This window comes from Thamnophis elegans, chromosome 1 (assembly GCF_009769535.1).
Source record: "Thamnophis elegans isolate rThaEle1 chromosome 1, rThaEle1.pri, whole genome shotgun sequence".
In the NCBI taxonomy this organism is placed as follows: Eukaryota; Metazoa; Chordata; class Lepidosauria; order Squamata; family Colubridae; genus Thamnophis; species Thamnophis elegans.
In genome coordinates, this window is record NC_045541.1 from 115,409,683 (window position 1) to 115,434,529 (window position 24,847).

Genomic DNA, 24,847 nt, shown 5'->3' on the forward strand with positions numbered 1-24,847 from the left:
GGAAGACCTCAATTTTTTAAAAAATAATCTGGTCAAATTGATGACTTTGTGTGCTTCTGATAAATTTAAATGTTTTTCAAAATGACAAAGAATAATTTTCAATTATTACAATTACAATTACTCTCAAATCTCTGACTTTTAACGATTTTCCATTTAGAGTTCCTTGCTCCGTGCAAGCTTTACTGAATACAGGTAGTCCTCAACTTGCAACAGTTTATTTAGTGACTATTCAAAATTACATCATCACTGAAAAAAAGTGATTTATGACCATTTTTCACACTTACAACTATTATAGGATCCCCATGGTCATTCAGATGCTTGACAACTGACTCATATTTATGACGGTTGCAGTGTCCAGGAGTCATTAAATTGCCTTTTGTGACCTTCTGACAAGCGAAATCAATGGGGAAAACAGATTCACTTAACAACCATGTTGTTAACTTAACAACTGCCGTGATTCACTTAACAAACGTGGCAAGAAAAGTCATAAAATGGGGCAAAACTCACTTAACAAATGTCTTAACAACACAAATTTTGGGCTCAATTGTGGTCTTAAGCTGAGGACTACCTCTGCAGTGAATCAAAGGCCATCAACCTGGTTGACTGTCCAGTGACTTTTAGAAATTCTATCACCTCCCTCCCTTGTTTTCATGGCCATTCAGATATACTTTTTTTTTTTTTTACCATTCTCCTGGATTCCTGGATTATTTTCCAGCTCCTCCCATGGCTGCCACACCAACTGCTCCTTGGCCACATCGGCGGCTGCCAGAGACCGATCTCGAAGCAGTGGGATTTCTGCTTGAAACCGAGACCCCACATTGATCCGCCTTGAACAATAAAAGAACATCAACAAAGTGATACACCAAAACACAGCCTGCTTATCTGAAACAAAGGACACTTTCACGGGTGACCATGATGTGAAATAGATAATAATAATCTGTTCCCAGATCTACTTCAACCGTTTCTACTGCCTCAAAATAAAAGATTCTTCTTTTATGCTCTTAGCAAGCCAACATATGCTAATTAGGAGAAAGAGTTTAAAAATAGGGAAAAAAATTCAGAAGCTTTCAATAAAGAAAACAGCTGTAATCTGTTTACTTACATATAAGAACACCCAAATATGGCTAATTTCTTCACATATGCTTTTATCATTCTATACAACTGCTATGTGATAATTGCTAAATATGTTATTAAAATGCTACGTGATAATTATGGAAAAATGAAGGGAACAGTCCAAGATTGGGCTGCTTGTTAAATCTTCATATCAGACTTAACTTCAACTCTAGTGCCTGAAGTTTAAATCATTGCTAAACTGTTCCATTTATTTCATGGACCTGATATCACCATAACCTAATTCAGAGTAAAAGTCAGAGAGCAACCCCCTTGCTAGAACAAGAGGAATAAGCAACACATGCACATTTAAACAATTTCATCAACAGATATAAAAAAATGAATGTATGAGTGTGTTTGCTTATGCTATATAGATGTATATTCAAAATACATTTGTAGCAGGATTGCAATCTGCCATCTACAAACCACTGTGGCTAAATGATATCACAACTGGGCATAATGCATGTTGAATCCCTAGGTTATTTTGAAGAAGTAGTGGATAAATCTTATTAGTCTGGAAACTGGCTTAGTTACAAATATTAACATTACCCTGGAATTATTCAGGGTGTGTTTCGCTTATGAAAGTGATTCTTTTAAGTCTTGAAAGGGTTTGGATTTCTTTTCCAAGACTCTAAGGAAGATCAGCTGTGGTGTTTATAAGTACAGTTTCTATCTACAGATACTGTTGTTGGACCAGAAGTAAGGCTCCTAATCATAGGCTCCTGCAACAAACCGCAATTATGTCAAGATGACAACATGAACACACATCGCAACTTCAGATAGAAATAATGCACATTGTGGGGTTTGTAACATGACATCTTGTGTCACTCCCTATTCTCACCCTGTCATAGATGCCTATGTTCCTAATAAAGCCTTCATTCATTCTACATTGTTGCTCAATCACTTACCCATTTCTGTAGGAAATCAAAAGAGAAAAAATACTGGGGTCAGTCATTCCCTCTACTCAAAGCCCTTTGCATCAGGTCAAAGGTAAGACATTTTAACAGGTATATAATTATATGCTTAATTAAGAACACCAAATATAATGTCTTTTTTAAAAGAAAATCTTCAAGGTAGGAATTCTTATCCACATATGTCTATGGAGATTCTCAGCCACCCAAGTCATGGTTGTCCCAAAGGTACTTTTCAAAAAGCAAGTGGAGTTTGTTTTTCCCTTGAAGATGTTTTGCTTCTCATTTAAGAAGCTTCTTCAGTTTTGGCTTCAGAACTGAAGAAGATTCTTGGATGAGAAGCAAAATGAAGTCCAGTTGCTTTTCGAAAAAGCACCTTTGGGACTTATGCACATATATTTGGAAGTGTCTCTACACTGAACTGATGTTATGAACTAGCAGGAAACAGTGATTTTTATTTTGCCTGCTTCTCCTTTCTGATGAATATTAATAGTTCCACAAATGAAGGTCTTTAGTAAAACCTGTCTCAAGATACAATAGTGAAGGAAAAACCATTTTTAGAGGTTTTTTTTTTAGAGTTTTATTAGAATTTGTAGGCCGCCCTTTTCCCTGAGGGGACTCAGGGCGGCTCACATAAAACCGGGAAAGGGGAATACAGACATCAAGATAGAAACATATAATAAAATGGTAGGCAACATACATTCATCATTCGGGAGGGGCAACTATCCTTATCCCCAGGCCTGACGGGCGAGCCAGTTCTTCAAGGCTATGCGGAAGGCCTGGACGGTGGAGAGGGTACGAATCTCTACGGGGAGCTCGTTCCAAAGGGTCGGGGCTACTGCTGAGAAGGCCCTCCTCCTTGTGGTTGCCAGCCGACACTGGCTGGCCGATGGGATACGGAGGAGGCCTAGTCTATGGGATCTTATTGGTCGCAGGGATGTAATTGGCAGAAGGCGGTCTCTCAAGTATCCAGATCCACTGCCATGTAGGGCTTTATGGGTGATTAATAGCACCTTGAAGCGCATCCGGAGATCGACAGGCAGCCAGCGCAGCTCGCGGAGGATAGGTGTTATGCGGGTGAATCGAGGTGCACCTGCAATCACTCGCGCGGCTGCGTTCTGCACTAGCTGAAGTCGCCGGATGCTCTTCAAGGGCAGCCCCATGTAGAGCACATTGCAGTATTCCAGCCTAGAGATCACAAGGGCCCGAGTGACTGTTGTGAGAGCCTCCCGATTCAGGTAGGGTCGCAACTGGCGCACCAGGCGAACCTGGGCGAATGCCCCCCTGGTCACAGCCGTTAGGTGGTGGTCAAATGACAGCTGTGGATCCAGGAGGACTCCCAAGTTGCGAACCCTCTCTGAGGGGTGTAAAATTTGACCCCCCAGCCTGAGTGGTGGAATATTAGTCAAATCTTTGGGAGGAAAACACAACAGCCACTCGGTCTTTTCTGGGTTGAGCACAAGCTTGTTAACCCTCATCCAGTCCATAACGGCCTCAAGGCCCCGGCCCATCACATCTACCGCTTCATTGAGTTGGCACGGGGCGGACAGATACAATTGAGTATCGTCCGCATATTGATGGTATCTAATCCCGTGCCTGCGGATGATCTCTCCCAGCTGTTTCATGTAGATGTTGAATAGTAGGGGGGATAAGACCGAACCCTGAGGCACCCCATAATTTAGGGGCCTAGGGGACGATCTCTGCCCCCCCACTAACACCGACTGCGACCTGTCCGAGAGGTAGGAGGAGAACCACCGTAACACGGTGCCTCCCACTCCCACCTCCCGCAGTCGTCGCAGAAGGATACCATGGTCGATGGTATCGAAAGCCGCTGAGAGGTCAAGGAGGACCAGGATGGAGGGATGTCCTTCATCTCTGGCTCTCCAGAGATCATCAATCAATGCGACCAAAGCGGTTTCTGTGCTGTAACCGGGTCTGAAGCCTGACTGGAAGGGGTCTAGGTAGTTTGCTTCCTCCAAGGACCGTTGGAGCTGGAAGGCCACCACCTTCTCAACAACCTTCCCCAAGAAGGGAAGGTTGGAGACTGGGCGATAGCTATTAAGAACAGCTGGATCCAAGGATGATTTCTTCAGGAGGGGTCTCACCACCGCCGCTTTCAGTGCGGCGGGGAAGTTCCCCTCCCGAAGGGAGGCGGTTACAACCGCCTGGATCCAGCCTCGTGTCACCTCACTGCAGTTCGTGACCAGCCATGAGGGACACGGATCCAGAACACAGGTGGAGGAACTTACAGCTCTCATGGCCTTGTCCACATCCCCGGGGGTAACGTCCTGAAACTCAACCCAGAGCTGTTCTACTTGGTCCCCCTGTGCCTCGGCTGGAACTGCGGGGGTGGAGTCCAAGTCCGACCGAAACCGAGCAATTTTGTCCGCTAAGAATTGGGCATACTCTTCAGCTCTGCCCTGCAAGGGTTCCCCCGCCTCCCTTTTGTTCAGTAGGGAGCGGGTTATCCTAAACAGGGCGGCTGGACGGGACTCAGCGGATGCAACCAGGGTGGCTATGTGGGATCTTTTTGCTGCCCTGAGTGCCCTGGTGTATTCCCTGGTGCAGGTGGTTACCATTGCTCGGTTCGATACAATAGTGAAGGAAAAACCATTTTTGGCCTAAGGATCAGATTGCCTTGGGTAGGAAGGTACAGTCTGGGAAGCAGTACACCAGGAAGAGTCATTCTTGCCATACAATCCTGGCCCCTTCATGCGCACACGTATACATAAATTTACATTATGAGTAGGAGTAAATGATTTTCCAGCTGATATACTGGAACTTTCAGCATCCTCAACATGGGCCACATTGCCTGAAACTATTGAAAGTTGCAATTAAGCAGCGTTCATCCTTCCTTCCCTCTTCACCTGAGCTGGTAAGACTACCCGAATAGAACATCTTCCTTCCTTCCTGGGCTAACAGAAGCTAAAGTGTTCAGGGATTAAGTTAGGGAAAAGACTTATCATATGACCAAGAAGACAACTCTGTCACTGAATAATGGTGCTCTATATTTTTCCAATCGAATACTTACGGTTCAATGCTGACAGGAGTGCACTCTCCCATTACTGAGAGGACAGGAGGGGTGGCTTCTGTACTGTCTACAAAAAAAAATTATTTAATTAAATATATATTCCAATCTATCTAAAAGACTGATGATGATGCACTGTTATATATAAAACTGTCATCTCAATACATAAGACAAGATAGCAACTTAAAGACATTATTTATTGAGGTCAAACTTTGATTATAGACTGTACATAATTATCATGGTATAAACAAATTTTCTCCAACCTGGCACCCTCCAGATTCATTGGCAATGCCCACAATTCCCAGGCAATTGTTCTGAGAATTGTTATGTAACTGGAGAATGTTATTATGAGACCCTAGCTCAGCAGAATCCAAGATACTTCAGCCTGAACAAACTTCCCAATTTATGAGTATTATCTATAACTGTCAGCTGTTATCAATTCCTGGAAATCCTCCCATCCCAACCCACCAAGAACATTGTCCAGAAACTTACTAGATCTCAGTAGGGTCCTGTGTGCAGCTTTTGGAGTTATTGGAGGTGGAACTGCACTGCCAGTAGCAGAAAGGAAAGCATGGAAATATAGTCCTGAGCCCTCTCGCACTGGGCTGAGAATGGGAGGGGGCGTATAAGGAGGTAGCTCAAAGTTCCTATCAGAAGGATGATCAGCTAGACGGACAGGTGAACGCAAGTGGCTCTGGTACGGTGTGATATTGGAATAGACTGGTGGAGCAATGAAGGTGCCGGCTTTGGGGGGTATGAAAAGAGGCTCTGGTCTTGGTCGTTGCTTTGGCTTCCGTGCAAAACCATCCACTTCTTTTGGAGCGGTGCCTTCGTGCTATGTAAAGGTATATAAAAAAAGAAATACACTTCGTCTCTCATAAAGGAAAATATTTTATGTCTCAAAACCTTCCCTGCATCTCTGAAACAATGAACTGTCCTCATGTTCCTCTGTGCAATTGATTAGGGACCGCAAAGGGAGAGGATTTTCTCTTTCCTCTGCCCTGCTTAGTTAAGGTGGGATAAAAATAAAATAAATGAAAATAAAATAATAAAAATAAGCCATTATGGACATGGACTATGAGGACTGTGTATGAAAGACTGTATTTCAGGCACAGGGAGATGTAAAACCAAGCAGCCAAAATATGCTGGCATTTTGTTTGTTGTTCCTATCAGAACTGGGGGGATGATGGCTCAGCGGTTAAAGATGCTGGGCTTGTTGACGGGAAAGCTGACAGCCTGGGTTTGAAACCCGAGCTCTGTGAAATAGTAACCTTCCATTCTTGCCCCAGCTCCTGCCCATTTAAGCAGTCCAAAAACATGCAAATGCAAGTAGATAAATAGGTACCACTTTGGTAGGAAAGTAACAGCATTCTGTGTGCTTACCACGTAAGTGTATTTGGACAACACTGGCTGTCTCGGCTAAGAATCAGAGAGGAACACTGCCCTCTAGAGTCAGGCATGACTGGACAGGAGAAACCTTTTACCTAATCCACATATTATTTCAATGCTGTCCAGCTGTCCAATACATACAGCTTTGGTCCTCAAAGAGAACACCCTTTAGTCCTTCCTTGTTTCCCTTTTTCCCCCTCAAGGAAAGAACTGGAGGAACAAATCGGTCACTGAGTCAACCCATCTTTGAATATTAAATATTGCACAGCAATAAAAATCTATTGCAATTTCTGAACCAGGTCAAAATAATTGTCTACAGCCTGAGACTCTCTGAGTAAGCTGCTAGTAGGTTTCATGTTCATGGAACTATAGAGCTAAAAAGAAGAATTTAGGCTAGTGAGCCCAACCTCTTCAAGTCCCATATGAAACCAAAGCAAACTGTCTATGGCAGCCAGATGTTCAGTTGCCACCTGTACACATTCAGTGAGGAGCAGCCCACCAACCTCTTTAGTCAATGGCTCCACTGTTAAAGCACTCATCCTGTTTTCTAAGACTAAGAGATAATTGCCTTGGGAAGGCTGACTGTTGACATAAAGGGAAATGTATACAGGAAGATTAACATCTCTAGGTCCCAAATCTACCTGAGCTGATGAGTCCATATTCAAATTACGATTGGACCTCCTCCGAGTGACAATCACAGAAGGCTTGCTGTCTGCAATCCCATGATCATTAACCAGGAACCGCTGCTGCTTCCCATCCTCGCTCCTTTCCCTGGTGATATCTTGAGCATCCAGCTTCTTCACTGGCACAGACACAGGAATAATGAGAGGCGCATGGCTGTTATCCTCCCGGACTCTCTTTGGGGCTGGGGAAGAGCTGGCAAATTCTACAACACTCCTTGGGGCAGCAGCCGTTGCCTCACTTTTGTTTTTTTCTTCTGACATTTCAGGTTCCTGAAATTAAAAAAAAAACATGTGCACATTAAGGTATTTGGTCTTTGAAAGTGACACACTGAAAACTGATATTGTCTCCTTCCAGTGAGTGAGGGAAGTAAATCGGCCTTCCTTTCAACAGATAACATCTCACACTGTACCAAGCCATCGTTTATTTTAAGCATGATTTGCTGAAAGAACAATTGTTCTTCACTTACAGTTAAGTAATAAACTGTGTCCTATAAACATATCAAGCTAAACCAAAAAACGAATTACATTGTGTCAATGCAGACAGGAGTAAGCAATGGGGACATTGGCCTTCAAACAACAGAACTAAGTGAAAAAGAAATGACTGTTCAGAAACATACAGAGTTAAACATTGCAAAGATAAAAAGTTGAATACAACCATTCATAATATAAAAATCACACACTCAATCCTCAATCCTTTTCTTTCAGCCCAAGAGGTCTTACCACTTATACTATTTCTTGTTTATATACCATGGCTTGATAACTTTTCTTAAACAGCTTACAAAAATTACCAACCAAAATCGTAAACAATCAATACTAGCATATCTAACTGCAGAAGAACCAAATCAATTTCCAATTAATTCATATTTTGTTTTGTTTTGCTTCTTTCTATAGTAGAAAGAAGTATAGGGATGCGGTGGTTCAGGGACTAAGACGCTATGCTTGTTGATCAGAAAGGTCAGCAGTTCGGCAGTTCGAATCCCTAGCGCCCCGTAACTTGTCCCAGCTTCTGCCAATCTAGCAGTTCGAAAGCATGTAAAAATGCAAGTAGTTTAGTCATGCCGGCCACATGACCACAGAGACGTCTTCAGACAGCGCTGGCTCTTTGGCTTTGAAACAGAGATGAGCACCGACCCCTAGAGTCGGGAACGACTAGCACATATGTGCAAGGGGAACCTTTACCTTTACCTTAAGAGTAAGGAGGCTATTTGAATCCTGTAAATAAAAAAATAAAATTCATTGGTGAGAGACAGCTTTTCCATGAAGAGGGGAAACCTGGATGGACTTCCCAAAATGATCTACATTCCTATTTTCCCCTTGTGAAATATTTCTCCTAGGGCTGCTGGCAGTAGATGGCACTCTGGAAGGTATAAAAAAGCTTGGGTGTGCATTTAGACTCTCCTTCCCTAGATGTTCTCCAGATGTCTTTATCAGATTCATTGAGTATTCTGGGAATATTCTTTTAGATTGTATCATTTTAGTGGAGAGTGGCACAGGCAAATGTCAATAGTACATATCTGGTGCTTTTCAAATGAAAATTAATGCATAAGCGCCCCTTTGTGTATAATGAAAAACATCCAACATCAGGATGACCCAAGCTTTGATCTGGCTCGAACTACATTATAAATAACTTTCAATGCAGCTTCCAAAATTTTGCACCCTTCCACACAACATGCCTAAAATAAAAATGCTTTCTCCTTCAGCATCTAGTTTGAAATTATCTTAAAGCTGGGCTTAATTTGTCAAGCAAAGTAATCCATTTTACAAGTATGCACCCAAGCAACTGCAAGCCTCAAACGTATGCAGCACTTTATCCTTTTATTTGCCCAACAAAAGGTGATGGCCAGAAACTTCCAACAACATTTGTTAAGTGAATCTAGCCAATGCTGGTGTGCAGGAGAGCTGTTACTCTGAAATTACTCTTCTAGAAAAGAAATAATTTCACCATGGAAACAAAAATTATATCGTTTTATACATAAGTGGGTGAACATGTAGAAATGTTTGGAACGCTATATTGGAATTATTTATAAGCAATGCAATACAGACCAAAGAGTAAGATATACTATTATGCAATGCACAGTGTTACACACAATGGAATATCCAGGCCTTCCTCTTATCGCATCCAAACACCCCATGAAATCTATGTCTATGCCATCTTTCCCAATTTGTTGTATTGCAGCAATTCTGAAATAAGACTCTCATAATTTCCTACTAGCACAGCCAAGATTTTTGGAGACTGACTAATACAGTATAAGCAATCAGCCCCCAAAACAGCATCACAGATAAGTTATATATTATACACAGCCTGAGTTGTGTGCATTTTTCTTTTTTTATTAGGAATATATTATCCTATGTGCTTGGAGATCATGCTAGAGACAAGATGAAACATAACCATAAATATGGCAGCTATCTGAAAGTTTGCGTTCTATTAAAGAAAATGCATAACAAATCTTCGAGCAGTAGGGAAGAGAAATTCAATTATCATGGTTCCAAAGACCTGCTCTTTAAATCAAAGTATTGAAACCATTTGAGTTACTAGTGTATTGTTAAAGAAAAGGGGTCTTACCCATGTTTCCCTGAAAATAAGACAGGATCTTATTTTCTTTTGACCCCTGACACAAGCACTTGGCCTTATTTTCGGGGAGATCTTATTATTTTTGAGGTGCAGGTGGTGATGAGCGTGGTCACCTCATAGTTGCTGCTGTGCTGCAAAGGGCTTATTTTCAGGGGAGGGCTTATTTTAGTGCATGTGCTCAAAAGCCTGCTTGGGTTTATTATTAGGGGAGGTCTTATTTTCAGGGAAACAGCGTACTTCTGAAATCAATGGAATATTGGCATGTGGTACTCTGTTTTGGCAGTTCGTTATCCTTAGCAAAACTATTTAAACTTTAAAAAATGAGTGCACAAAAAAGGGAGATTTAGAAGCCTTTCTAATTTCAATTAAAATGAAAAATATGTTAGCTCGTATTCCTGAGAAATCCAACTAAAAATTTTCTCCAAACTGTTTGGGACTTGTTCCCCAATTTTAATTTTAAAAAATGGGAGCAAGGTAGACACTAAAAAAAACCAAAAAAGTCAGAAAGAAAATAATTTTTTAAAAAAAGAAGTTTTGTGGCTACCTCAATATGGCGAAAGATTGTGTAACGTTTCAATGTTTCATCAAACAATTTGTTTAAAATACACAAAAAGAAATGGAATAGAGAATGTAATTAGTTCTCTGGCTGCAACTAAACATAGAGCCCAAAATTTCAAAGTATGAGATTGTTTGGGGGTGGGGGCTTTGAGGAAGCTGGACTGGTCCCTGCAGTTTTCTCGGCAAGATTTTTCAGAAATAGTTTGCCACGGCCCAGTTCCTGGGATGGAGAAACAGTAAGTGGCCCAAGCTCATTCATTTGGCTTTGTGCCTAAGGTAGAATAGAATTTACTGTCGCATTTCTAGCCTGGTACATAACCACTGTGCCAAACTGGCTCTCATAGGGGAGAATATAAATAGGTGTCATGTGTTTTTATTATCATAAAACGTTAAGACCCACAAGTTTGGGAGATTGTCGATTGTATAATGGCAATTTACAGTGGCTCCACTTGACCACCTGGCACTTGAGTGGCACCTCTTGAGAAACGCTAACCTTTCCTCCCGAGTAATAGCAACCATCGAGGCCTCCAGGCGACCGTCTATCACACGAATCTACAATTCGACGTGGTCAACATTCACCAAATGGTGTTCCCTTCTGGGTACCTGCCTGACCGAGGTATCGGTTGCACAGGCCCTAGACTTCTTGCAGAAAGGTCTAGATGGAGGTCTCTCCCATAATACCCTGAGACGTCAGGTGGCTGCTCTGTCATCGGTCCTCGCTGGAGATGAACTTCCCCCCCTTTCCCATTTTCCTTTGATAAAGAGGTTCTTAAAGGATGCAGCCAACCTTAGGCCCCCTCCAATCCATAGGTTCCCCACGTGGGACCTGCCCCTGGTTTTGCGGGCTCTAACTGGGGATCCCTTTGAACTGTTACGGATGATCCACCTCCATTTCTTATCTCTCAAGGTAGCTTTCCTAGCTGCGGTGACTTTTGCTCGTCGCATTTCTGAGTTGGGGGCCCTCTCGTCCAAGGACAATCTATGTCAGTTTCACTATGATAGAGTGGTCCTGCGCCTGGACCCTACTTTCGTCCCAAAGGTCAATTCCCTTTTCCATCGGGCCCAAGAAGTCATCCTTCCCAACTTCTATCCTGCTCCTTCCCACGAGAGGGAACGCCTTTGGCATCGTTTAGATGTCCGCCGTGCTCTGCACATTTATCTCCGGAGTACGGCAACCTTTCGCAAGACTGAGGTCCTCTTCATTTCTTTTCAGCCAGGTTCTCTGGTAGCTAGGGTTTCATCTGCCACTATTGACAGGTGGTTACGCCAATCAATCTCCACTGCCTATGAGTGCTCAGACCAGTCTCCTCCTGTGGGAATCACGGCCCACTCCACCCAGAGTGCCACTACTACTGCAGCGTGGGCTATTAGGGCCCCGTTCAAGGACATTTGTCGGGCAGCCACCTGATCGTCACCAACTCCCTTTATACGACATTACCGAATAGATTCCTTCGCATCTGCTGACGCGTCTTTTGGGTGCAGAGTTCTTCAGCAGGTAGCAACTGCCCCTCCCCCTGGGTCTTAGTCCCTCCCTGGGACTGAGCTTGGGTATGTCCCAGCAGTGACCACTCCCTCAATTCTACTGGTAAAAGAATATTGGTCCTTATCTCGGAAGGAGTCACATACCTTCCGAATAAGACTTAGTCAACTAGTCAGGTGGAGGGTGGTCTGTGGTCTGTTTGTTTATTTGCAGATTCGTACTGTGACTTCGAGGAAATCAGGAACCAACAGGGAATGACGAAACATAAAAGAAATTTCCCTCAATCTCTGGACCAATCAGGCTTTGGTGATCAGCAGTGACCCCCTCCCTCAATTCTACTTAAAACGAACGTTCAAGTAAGGACCAACGTTCTCTTTCTATTGTTGGCCAACTTATTGTTGGGAACAAGCAGGCAACTGGACTTCTTGGCTTAAGTGGCCCTTTCTTACTTAATGATTCTGGGCCTCCAAGTCCCTTATTCGTCTGTGGACTAATATGCAAAGATTCTTAGCATGGCAGAAATTATGGACCACTGAAGTCAATTAGACTGATAAGTGCTCAGTCTAAATCCATTAGATGGATTGTAGATTTTCATTTCTACTCTCCAAATGTGTTTTCTTTCTATTTATACATATAAATGGTGTAACTGATTTGAGAAAGAGAACAGAAAGATGCTCCTCTCAGGCAGCAATTCTTAAGTTGACTGTCCATTTGTATTCCGCAGAATACAAATTCGCAGGAAGGGATAGACCAGTGTTTTTCAAACTTGGTACTTTGAAGATGCGTGGCCTTCAATCTCTCAGAATTCCGAGAGTTGAAAAGTCTACACATCTTAACGATGCCAAGTGCATGAAAACCACTGAAATACACCAACTATCCTTGTCAATTTGAGTATTACATGCATGTGTTTCTCTTCTCCTTCGATTGCTAGAAATATGGTATGTGAGGAAAACAAAAAACAAACCTCTGAAAATGAGATAAAAGTTTGTGAAGACACATCTCTGAAGAAAACAAATAAAGTGGCTGCCAGCTACTTCCAGCCCTTCAGGAAATGAAGAAGAGTAACAGTCACAGAACAAGTCAAGAAATATCACTTACCCTGATATTCTGAAGAGAAGCCAACTCGACGGCTTTCTGAGCCAAGGTTAAGAGGTTGGCCTCTTGAGAAATACGCCGTCTCCTCCGGGTACTCTGGATGACTCCTCCTCTAACTGCACCAAAGTCGTTTGTTCTCGGACCAATGCCATCAGTGGCAGCCACCTGCTTTCCTGCTTCTTGGGCATTCTCATACATGCCCATCATCTCCATGTCAGGCTGGCTCGGTTGACTCCCCGATGGCATATCTCCACGCTCTAGTTCTGCCCTAGTTAGTTGCGAATAACTTTCTTTGTGACTGAACATTTCAGACTGAGGTTGGAACTGGACTTCCGGGTGTTGCTGTGATGGCCAGGGGTGGGTTGGCACAATGTTCCCAGGGTAGTCCTCAACTGCCTTGGAGACCAGCGTTTCTTCTCCAGAAGGTACTGGTGGGACACCTTCCTTGGAAAGCCTGCGTGATCTCCTTGGGAGATTGATTTGTGCCTGCGGTAGAACCGCCTGGGGGTTCTGTTCTGTCAGAGCCTTCAGCAACTCCTGATTCCTCTCAGAAACTGGGTGGAACTGATGGGAAACCATATGATGTTGAACAGGCTGAGGAGGTGCTCCCAGATGTGTCTGTGGCACAGAAGCCGATGGCTGAAGGCCAAAAGTTTGCACTCCTGCCTGCTGTTGGTGGTGGTGATGGTGCTGCTGCTGTTGGGAATAATAGTTTTCAAACAGCTGCAATTGTGGAAGAGCTTGCTGTTTCTGCTGGGCAGTGAAAGCCTGGCTGGAAGATGTGGGAGCCTGTTGAAGAACATGCAATAACTCAGGAAGACCCTGCTTCTGGCCCTGCTGTCCAAAAGCCAGCTGAAAAGGTTGCAGAGAGAGGCTTTGATTTTGTTGCTGCTGCTGCTGCTGCTGTTGCTGCTGCTGCATTTGCTGGAAAGAGGTAATCTGGGCTTGCTGCCTGGCCAACGCTTGCTGTTCCAACTGGGCCTTTTGAGATAGCATCTGCTGGACAGCATCTCCATACAAGTTCAGCTGTGATACCACTCCCCCTTTCTCCCTGTTTCTTTTCAGGGCATCTGGGTGGCCATAGTAATCTGTAATGCTGGCATTAGGATGTCCTCCTTTCTGGTTGCCACCATAAACTATGCCATGGTTCCACCCACCGGGCTGAGGCTGCCAATTTGCCTCACTTCGCTCAGGCAGCCGGTTTCCCATTAGGGAATTCTGCCACTTGGCAGCAGCCACTTGGTGGGGTGTCAACCTCCCCTCCCCTCTGTCCTGATACATTGAATTCAGCAATGCAGCATTGCTGGGAATGCTGCTGAAAACCCCAGCCTTGGTCAGCTCCATGGCCTGGGTGGGAGGCACATTCCCTCCGTGGCCATAATACTGTCCTTCTTTTAGCTGCTGCTGCTGCTGCTGTTGCTGCTGGTGAGCTTCCTTCAGGAGGGCATCTTGCTCATTAAAAAATGCAACCCGCTTTCCAGCTCTCTTGTTTGAAGACTTTGGCTGAGCCTGAAGACTCATGATTCGGTGCCTCTTAAAGTCAGATCAGCAACCAACCCATCGCAAACACAAGAGCAGAACGGGAGGTAGAACGTAGGAAGCCAGCAGAAGGCTCTCCTCTTGCATCAGCTAATCCATGCGGAGTTGGAAGGGATGGTGGGTCCCAATTTATAAGTTTAAAAGGATGTCAAGGTCCAACAGTTTCACTCCCTGAAACAGAAATAAGCACTGTTAATAGCCAAAATAGCAAGAGAGATCCGATGTATTCAGCTTTCTTAACTTAGGCAACTGCTTTAAGAGTAAGATACACACAGTCCTTGACTTACAACAGTTCGTTTAGTGACTGTTCAAAATGACAATGGCACTGGAAAAAGGGACTTATGAGCTTTCTCACACTCATGACTATTGCAGCATCCCCATGATCCCCACGCAATCAAAATTCAGATGCTGGGTGGCAACTGACTCATGTTTATGACGGTTGCAACGCCCCGGGATCATGTGATCCCCTTTCGCAATTTTATGACAAAGCAAAATCAGTGGGGGAGCCAGATTCACTTAGCAACCATGTTACTAACTTAACAACTGCAATGATTCACTTAACAACTGTGGCACGAAAAATCATAAAATGGGACAAAACTCATATACCAAATGTCTCATTTATCAACATAAATTTTAGGTGCAATTGTGGTCATAAGTCAAGGACTACCTATATATCCAAAATCCTTACATTTTTTTCTGGATCCTTCTATTTAAAGCAGACCAAAATACAGGTAGTCCTGGTTTAGCAACTCAACGTGGTTATTAACTGTAGATGTCCCTAAGTAAAATTGTGACTATCTTTAAGGTTTTAGTTCAGATTTCTTTTGTTTTACAAACCTGCAGATGCCATATATGCCAGGACTAGTTGAAGCATTACTTTTTCATCACTGCAACTGCAAACAGTTACTGTAACAAGGCAGTTGCTAAATGAGGACCACCTGTACTGCCTTCAAAGAGGGTAAAACTGGATTTGTTTACTACACTAAGGCATGAGATGTTTTAAATCATGGCTTCTTAAAGTTTAGAGCACTTGAACAGAATTCAACTGTGGCCTTATGTCCCATTTGCCAACTTCAGGCTGGTGACTTCGGCTTCATGCTTGTGCGAGCAAAGCGTGATCGGAGCTCCCGCTTTGCTCGCACAAGCACGAAGCCAAAGGCACCAGCCTGAAGATGGCGAGTGGGACGTCGTCGAAACATCACCAAGATACTCTCAATCTTACATGGGAAAAGACCCAAACACGCCAAGACTGCATACCTGTACCCATGAGAATCTATGAATACATATACATATACATACATGTTCTGATCCCCCTCGTCTCACACCAACACACACTCCGAGCCAAAGATAAGTTACAGCATTTAATTAACAGACAGACAGGTCCCTGGCAGCAAACCGGCACAGACAAGCTTGGGCAGCAATCCAGCACAGATAAGGCTTGGCAGCAATCCAGCCTGCCAAGCTCACAAAAATGTTCTCTAACATTCATTCCTGTGTTGACTTCTGCAAGAGGGGCGTGTGCACAAGCAGTCTTTTTATAGTCTGGAGAGGAGCCTAATGAACACCAGCTGAGTGCAATTACCTCCTGTAACTGCGCAACTGTTCCTTACACCCATTAGCTCTTCGATGCCGGGCATCCAGGAACAACTCACTGCTGGCAGCTCACTCTCCCTTGTCTCCTCCCCACTGGTCCAAGGCTCAGGCGCCTCCTGGTGGCCAACCCGCCTCTCTGCGCCCTGCTCGGAGTCGGAACCCTGTCCAGGGTCCTCCACATCCTCCAGAGCTGACTCATAAGGCCCCTCGCTGTCAGAGTCTGGTGGCAGCTTCAACGGCTCCTGCTGGGCCACAACACATACACTATATTGCCAAACATGTTCGTGTGTGTATGTATGTATGTATCTGAACCTAAAGCACTAACCCAAGGCAGGCAAATCACAAGCTTCATGCAATTCCCAGATTCATTTCTACAACTTTAGAATCCTTAAGATTGCACAGTTCAGTGACAAATCACAGATAACAGATAGTATTTTTCACCAGATCTCTTTTTATCAGAAAAGCAACAAAATTAGGCATCTTAAATCCACAGACAGACTTAGCATACGGAAGCAAACAACCTATAGTCAAATTTAATCACTTAATCACTTTGTTGGTTTGTCTGTTTATGAACAGACTGTTTTTCTATATCATCTGATTCCCAGTGCCCTTGAAGCAGTTCACAAGGGAAAATACAGAAAATTAACAATGCATAATAAAAAATATAATTTAAAAAGGGGCGAAAAGGTGAAAAAACTGGGCAACAATTAAAATCTATGCATACTACACAGAATAGGTTTCACCACACTAGTCAAGCCTTCAAGGCCCTTTGAAATCCCACCATGTGGTAGCTATCCAGCTGTCAGAGAGAACCTCATTCTAGAGAGCAGGTACTGGGAGGAACAGAAAAAAGCATGCTTCTAGGGTCCAAATAGATAAAATTGTTTAATCAAAGGAACCTGGAATGTACCAACCATTAAACTAAATCAGTTGGGTAGATTCAATGGGGAATAGACATATACAGTAATGTAGTATACTAATAGACTATTCCAAGTTTCCTCTTACAAAGCCCTGGCCTAGCTGATTACAGTATTAGTTCTACAAACCCAAATATTAAGATTCTTCAAAACTTTTTAATCTGTTGCATGATCCACAATGCTAAAAGACAACTTAGATCAGTGGTGGCTAACCTTTTTGTCTTTGTAGGCCAAAAATGTGCACACCTGACAGCACACACCCACGTGCCCACACCCATAATGCACGTGCTCCACCCCGTCTCTGCAAGGACAAAAAATATATCCATAGGGCCAGCGATGTGACCGGGTTCGACACCCCTTCAATAGATGTTTCCAGCTCTATATATTCTCTAGTGTAGTGGTTCTCAACCTGTGGGTCGGGACTTCTTTGGGGGTCGAACGACCCTTTCACAGGGGTCACCTAAGACCATCGGAAAACACATATTTTTGATGGTCTTAGGAACCAAGACGCCAATTTTATGGTTGGGGGTCACCACAACATGAGGAATTGTATTGAAGGGTCGCGGCATTGGGAAAGTTGAGAACCACTGCTCTAGTGTCTTTCCAGTGTAAGCAGTTTACATTTTCTCAGAAGTATAATACTTTTCAAGTTTAGAGTTTATCAATACCAAGCAAGAATAATACAACTATCAATGAAGCCCCGGTCTAGACACCTTCATAGAGGGGCCCCATGTGTAAAAAGCAGGAAAGATCAACACTGAATAAGTTGATCTTCAACTCAACTATTGAGCTAAAGGCATAAGGGGAAGTCCACTTAATTTTTCCCAACTTCATAATGTAAAGAGTGCCAATGGGTTCTTTCCTCCTTCTAAATTGTTGCCACTCCCAGATAATCACCAACACTTAACTAAATGCTGCACACATATATTAAGGTTAATTAAACGTAATACCAATCGTAATAAGAATGACTTGATAAGACAACTTGGATCTGGCCTCTTTTCAAGGTGCACAAGACCACACAAGGAAACTGATTGTAATGCAACTGTCTCTTAGCTTCTATACAAACTAAGGCTGTCTACAAGCTTTCCCTTTACAAAGGCAAATAACCACAACAAAAGAAAGAATGGATGAATTGTGTGAAGAGAAACAGAAGGAATTTGAAAAGCCTACTTTAACATAATCTTTGGGGTCATCTTGGACAGCAATGCTGACTCGGCTTACCTCCAGCATTGATAAACACGTAAATCAATGCTACTAAAATAAATAGTCTAATACATCTGGAAGAATTAGAGATGAAGAAAAATTAGACAACACAACTGAAAAAATGCAACTACAGATAGTCCTCGACATACAATAATTCATTTAGTGACCGTTCAAATTTACAGCGGCACTGAAAATGACCAAATGACATGACCATTTTTCACACTTACAACTGTTGCAGCATCCCCATAGTCATGTGATCAAAATTCAAATGTTTAGCAATTGACTCATAAGTTATGAAAGTTGCTGTTCATGTGATTCCCCTTTTGTGACCTACTGACAAGCAAAATATATTATGAAGAAGCCAGATTCACTTAACACTTGTGTTACTAGCTTAACAACTGCAGTGATTCACTTAACAACTGTAGCAAGAGATATCGTAAAATGGAGCAAAATTTACTTACCAACGTCTCATTTTGCAATGTAAATTTTGGGCTCAATTGTGGAGGAATTTGAGGAATACTTGTACAATGCATATTAAAGTGTATGCTGTTGTCTATACAGAATATTGGGCTTGCATAATAGATTCCGCATTCAAATAGGCATCTGATGGATTTACCTATATCAGAGTCCCCAACCTTTCCAGCTTGGTGACGAGGCGCAGCACACGGGTGAGGCATGTGAGTGGCAGACGCATGCAAGCACTCACACCTCAATTTGTACGAGTGGTAAATGCTTGCACTTGTGTGCAAAGCCTCTCAGGTGTAAAGCTTTACTCAGACAAGTGGAGCTTCGCACATGAGCACAAGCACACTCCGCTAGTGCAATGGAGTTTCGTATGTCAGTGCAAGCACCCTCCACTCACATGAGTGGAGCTTCACATGCGCATGGCTTGTCCATTTGTCCCACAGCCGGGTTTCGAACTGGCCACAGACCAGAAGTGGGCTGCAGACCGGGGGTTGGGAACCCCTGATATACATACATACATACATGTCATTTCACTTTCACATCAACTCCTAAGAATAAAAAATTATCTCCTTCAACTGCTCTTAGCAGTTCTTCTCAAAAGTTTGGCAGCCAAAGGAGAATGAAACCAGTGCAAGAAACCATCTGCAAGGTCTACCAGGCCATCTCTACTTCCTTGCACGTGGACCATAGGCACACCGTGTCATTAACTCACTTCCTCCTCCGCTTACCCTTGGTGAACCTTCCCTCCTCCACAGTAGTTGCAAGCAGTGCAGCCCTGCAACCCAGCATTAGCAAGCCAGGGCGTTCCTTCAGCAAGGCTGAAAAGCTCTCTGCTTGGGAGTTCAAAAATATCTCTGACACACATGTATGTGCACACACACACACACACCCTCTTGAGGTGGAAAAAATCTGCTTCAAATGAAACTGATAAGTGTACTTGCATTTGGTCTACTACAGTGTTTCTCAACCTTGTCAACTTGAAGATGTCTGGACTTCAACTCCCAGAATTCCCCAGCCAGCATTCGCTGGCTGGGGAATTCTGGGAGTTGAAGTCCAGACATCTTCCAAGTTGACAAGGTTGAGAAACACTGGTCTACTAGCTCAAGAAAATGTCACAGCAGGCACTCTATACTATAAAAGGACCTCAATTAGGCAAAAGTAAAAAAGTTATCTTTGTGTATTGCCTATTCACAATTTTTACCAAGCCCCACATAAGTCTTGACTGGATGTGAGGCTACAACTTTTTTTCTCAGAAAGTTGTGTCAGATGATGGAAAAACAATGCATCCAAACAGTAACCGTAAAAGGCATAAACCAAGTCTTTCCCTTAAACCATTTCTCCTCCCCATCCCCCACCCCAGTAAAGCATGCCAATTCTGCCCTTGGGTCACCCTGTCACTTGGGAGATGAATACCGAAATACCTCCTCCCTCTGCTTTGGTTTGATTTCTCTACCAAGCAGCACAAATGTCTTCAATGCTGCTAACCCTTTCTAACCCACATGGAACACTTTCATTTTCTTTTCGTTTTACAACGACAAAATGTGGTTTCTAAGGGCTGACAGCTTTGCCCAAACCAGCACGTTTGCAATTAAAACAAACAACTGTCCCGCAGTTCCTGAAGGATTAATGCAGCACTTGGGAGCCAAGGAAGGCCTTCATTGTCAGAACATCTCTATTAACAGTTAATCAAATACTCCTGGGAATCAATGTTTCCTAGTTTCTGCTCCTGAGTTTTGTGGGACATTTTCCCCAAAGTTGGAACTTCTTTTGAAATCATCACCCCACCCACGCTGTCCTTCATTACTGGTTTTAGTTGGTGAACTGGTGAAGATTTTAGCCTAGGAAAGGGAGATCCAGGTTCAAATCCTCCCTTAGGCACTGTTGTGGGCCCCCAGCGGCCAGTAGAGCGTGGGTGATCCAAACGGTTCGTTTGGGCCTCACCTTAGAATTTCTCTCCCACTCTCCGCACCACTTTATTCGTTGCTCAACCCCAAGTGTCCCATCAAGAGGGGCATCATGGAAGCCGAGATTCAGCATCTCAGGGAGATCAGGGCCATCAAACCAGTTCCCCCCAGGCAAGAGCCCAGGGGGTTCTATTCCATTCTATTTCTGGTTCCCAAAAGCTCGGGGGTGGTGGTGGAGAGTGATACTAGAGTTAAAGAGGTTAAACAAACATCTGGCCTACAAGAAGTTCAAAATGCAGTCCCTCCAATCCATCCTGGGCTGCATTTGAGAAGGGGACTTCCTAACATAGATTGACCTGAAGGAGGCGTATCTTCATGTCCCCATCAGACGTGCACATAGATGCTACCTGAGGTTCCCCTTCGCCAGGTCCCATTTTCAGTACAGGGCCCTCCCGTTCGGCCTGTCATTGGCCCCAAGGACATTTACAAAGCTTCTATCAGCAGTTGCATCTAAAATCATGCCCAATCCGCCTACAATGCTACCTCAATGACACATTGATCCAGTCGTCGTCAGCAGCTCAGTCGTTGAGCGACCTTTGCATTACCATGCAGAGACTGCAAAGTTACGGATTTATCATCAACCTCGAGAAGAGCCACCTGATACTTGGGGACCGTGACAGACACTTCATCTTGCAAAGTCTTTCTGTTGCCAGACCGCATCACAAGCCTCCGAGAGTTGGTCCAGCGGGTTCATCTCTCCCACAACACTCGCATCGTCACCTTGTCACAGTTGCTGGGTAAGATGATCTCATGTCTCTCCATAGTTCCTTGGGCATGACTTCACATGAGAGACCTTGCCAAAACCAGCAATTCATCAGTCAAGGTATGACTTCCTCCCAAGGTCCTTCGATCCATCCAGTGGTGGCAGTCCCCATCTCTGACACAGAGGACCTGCTTCAAGGAACCCTCCAGGATGACCATCACAACGGACGCCAGTCTCTTTGGCTGGGGTGCCCACCTTCACAACCAGGTGGCTCAGAGACAGAGATCATCTCGCAATCTCTCGCACAACACCAATTGGTTGGAGCTGAGGGCAGTCAGGCTTGCGCTTCGGAAGTTCCAACAGCACTTCCAGGGTCGTCATGTGCTCATACTTACCAACAACACAGCGACAAAGGCACACATAAACTGATGAGGCACCAGATCATGATTCCTCACGACGGAGGCGGAGGCAATCGGATGATGGGCGGAACGACACCTGTTGTCCATACGAGTGGAGTACATCTCCAGGGTGAACAATGTCCATGTGGGTTGGCTGAGCAGACTACCCTGGAGCATTCAGAGTAGCATTTACACCCGCTGCCTTCAGCAGAAGAGTGTTGCCAACCATTGTTTCTACACCTCAGTAGGGTTGGGTTGTTTATATTTCCCGCCCTTGGACATATTTTGCTTGGGTATGTCCCATGCTTGGACTCTCCAAGCAGCACACAGGAAAATGACCATTGGCTTACCTGAAGGGTCATTTTCTGTGTGCTGCGGGAGAGTCCAACCCCACCCTGGGATACCTTTTCCATCGGGTTGGATTTCTCCTACTTTGACCTTGATAGGTGTGTCTTACACAGGACCAGGCCTTCATTGAAAACTGAATATTAGAGGAGACCAGGAGACGTGGCCAGAAATCCAGTCCATTGTGCAGAAGGACAGAATTTAACCCATGCTTGGACTCTCCCGCAGCACACAGAAAAGGACCTTCAGTTAAGCCAATGGTCATTTTTCTACTTGCATTTTTACATGCTTTCAAATTGCTAGATTGGCAGAAGCTGGAACAAGTAACAGGAGCTCACTCCATTACGTGGCGCTACGGATTCGAACTCCTGAACTGCCACCTTTCTGATCAACAAGCTCAGTGTCTTAGCCACAGAGCCATTGCGTCCCTGTACTAACATACTTTTATACTAACTTATTTATGTATTTATGGAGAAATATGAATGTTTAAATAAATTACAGATAGTTATAAATATCCCTTCATTACTGGATTCTGCTCCCCTCCAATTTTTGTTCTAAAGCTAGTGCTTTCCAATTTATAAATTCAATTCCAAGGAAGGGGAAAAAAAACAAAGTGATTTTTATAGTAATTTAGGCTCAGAAATAAATGATTTCTTCTCAAAATATTGCGTATGGCTTTCTTTAATTTATAAGCTAATATATTGATGCTCTTTTCTAAACCTTACACAATTCAGCAGTTCAGGCATGATTATATTATACTGAATGAAAACCTAATGTTTAAAATAAAAATACATAGATGAATATTTTATTTCAACACAAACTACGGTAAGTAACTATGACACACAAAAAACAACCTAGATTTGGCTCTACTTTAGGCTAATAAAATCATTGCATATGAAAGAGAAATGTAGTATTTTGGAAGGAAAAATATTTCTTTTTCCTTGGGGGCTGGGATTAGGTTGTATCTGCAATGCTGTGCCAAGAAAGAAAAGAACCTAGCAGGCAAGTCATAACAACAAAATCTTGCTGCAAAAAACTTTTAGAGAATACAATAAAAAAGAAACGGTTACTTATTATAAAGATGAAGAAACATCACTGAGCTATAACATGCTTTATTTCAGACGAGCCCAACTGAATAAACAGGATCAATGCATAAACCCTGCCTTGCTTTAGAGCTACAAGGCTCAATTTGAATGGGAATGACCGCTGGCTTATCTGAATGGTCATTCTCTAGGCGTTGCAGGAGTGTCCAAGCATGGGTTAACTTTAGCTTGCTGCCCAAGGACTGAGTTCAAATTTTGTGTAGCCACGTCTCCTGCTCCCCTCAGAGGCTCAGTTTTAAAAATGAAAGTATCTGACTCAAAAGGTTACTATATGGAAAAAGTCTGTGCCATAGAGATGCTAAGTCACACACCCTTACAAAACCCCAGGGTGGGTTTGGACACTCCTGCAGTGCCTAGAGAATGACCATTCAGGTAAGCCAACGGTCATTCTCCTAGGCGCTGCTTGGAGTGTCCAAGCATGGGACATACCCAAGCTGTGTAGTCCCAGGGTGGGAAGAAGGAATGTCCAGGTTAGCAGGAGCCGCCAGGACCCACTGTAAGACCCTCCTTCCAAATGAAGCCTCAGCAGAGGCAAAGGAGTCCAGTCTGTAATTTTGAATGAATGGTGACAGCGAGGACCAAGTAGCCGCCTGACAGATCTCCTCAATGGGTGCTTGAGTGGCCCAGGTGGCCGTCGTTACAGCGCTCCTCCTGGAGTGTGCTGTTATACGAGGAGGAACAGGCCTGGATTGTTGCCCGTAAGCCAGTTTGATGCATGTGCATAACCAACAACCTATGGTGGAAGATGACACTTTCCTGTCCATTGAAGTGGGCTGGAATGAAATGAAGAACAATTCCGACTTGCAAAAAGAGCCTGTTTTTGTAAACCCGCACAACGCGCCACACATCCAGTTTGTGCCAGACATGCTCCCTGGGATGACTGGGGTGTGGACAGAAGTCAGGGAGGATCACCTCCTGCGTTCTGTGGAATAAGCTGTTAATTTTTGGTAAAAATGCTGGATCCAATCGCAGAATGACTCTGTCTGAACAAAAGCGCAGCCAGCTCCGAAATTCTGCATGCTGAGGTAATGGCTACGAGGAAGGCAGTTTTGAATGCCAAATGCCGTAGACTAACCAAGCGAATTGGTTCAAATGGTGGCGATGTTAGAGTCTGCAAGACAATCGACAAGTCCCAAGTTGGGTAACGGTGTACCGTCGGAGGGCGTAAGTTGGTAGCCCCCTTCAGGAAACTGCAAACCCTTGGATGTCTGCTGAGCAGTTGCGAATCGTCTCTGGACAAGATGGTGACCAGGGCCGCTGTCTGCCTCCGAAGTGTGTTGGGGGCAAGGCCCTTATCCAAGCCCTCCTGGAGGAAGTCCAGGATTCATGGAATTGTCGCAGCTGTGGCAATGATGTGATGGGAGTGACACCAGGAGAATCTGGTCCATGTCGCATCATAGATCCGCACAGTAGAAGATGTGGTCTGCCCTCAAGGACTTAATGTGGCACTCCACCCATCGTCCCATGGCCTCCGCCTCCGACATCAGGGCCATTGATCGAGTTCCGCCCTGATGATTGACATAAGCCTTGGTGGCGATGTTGTCCATCAAAATGAGGACATGACAGCCTTCGATGAATTGACAGAAGTGGTGTAGGGCTAGTCTGGCGGCTCTGAGCTCCAGCCAGTTTATGTTGTGGGCGAGCTCTACCTGCGACCATCTGCCCTGCGCCACGAGTCTGTAGGTGGGCACCCCAGCTGTATAATCTAGCATCTGTTGTTATGACCAGGCGCTCTGGTTCCTTGAAGAGGGACACCCTCATTAATGCTCATCATTTATAAGGGGTCCACGA

At 44.1% G+C, this 24,847-nt stretch overlaps 1 protein-coding gene across 3 annotated transcripts in view; it reads right to left on the reverse strand.

Annotated features, from left to right (window-relative positions):
* Positions 1-24,847, reverse strand: part of MIDEAS (mitotic deacetylase associated SANT domain protein) — a 60,567-nt gene that overhangs the window by 18,811 nt on the left and 16,909 nt on the right. For all 3 annotated transcript variants that reach the window (XM_032228803.1, XM_032228796.1, XM_032228811.1), the window contains exons 2-6: positions 12,830-14,536; positions 7,080-7,391; positions 5,542-5,884; positions 5,053-5,119; positions 685-827 (exon numbers count right to left, since the gene is read on the reverse strand). In XM_032228803.1, the coding sequence (XP_032084694.1) occupies positions 685-827; positions 5,053-5,119; positions 5,542-5,884; positions 7,080-7,391; positions 12,830-14,347 (2,383 nt within the window). In that variant the 5' untranslated portion in view covers positions 14,348-14,536. The remainder of the gene's footprint in view (positions 1-684; positions 828-5,052; positions 5,120-5,541; positions 5,885-7,079; positions 7,392-12,829; positions 14,537-24,847) is intronic.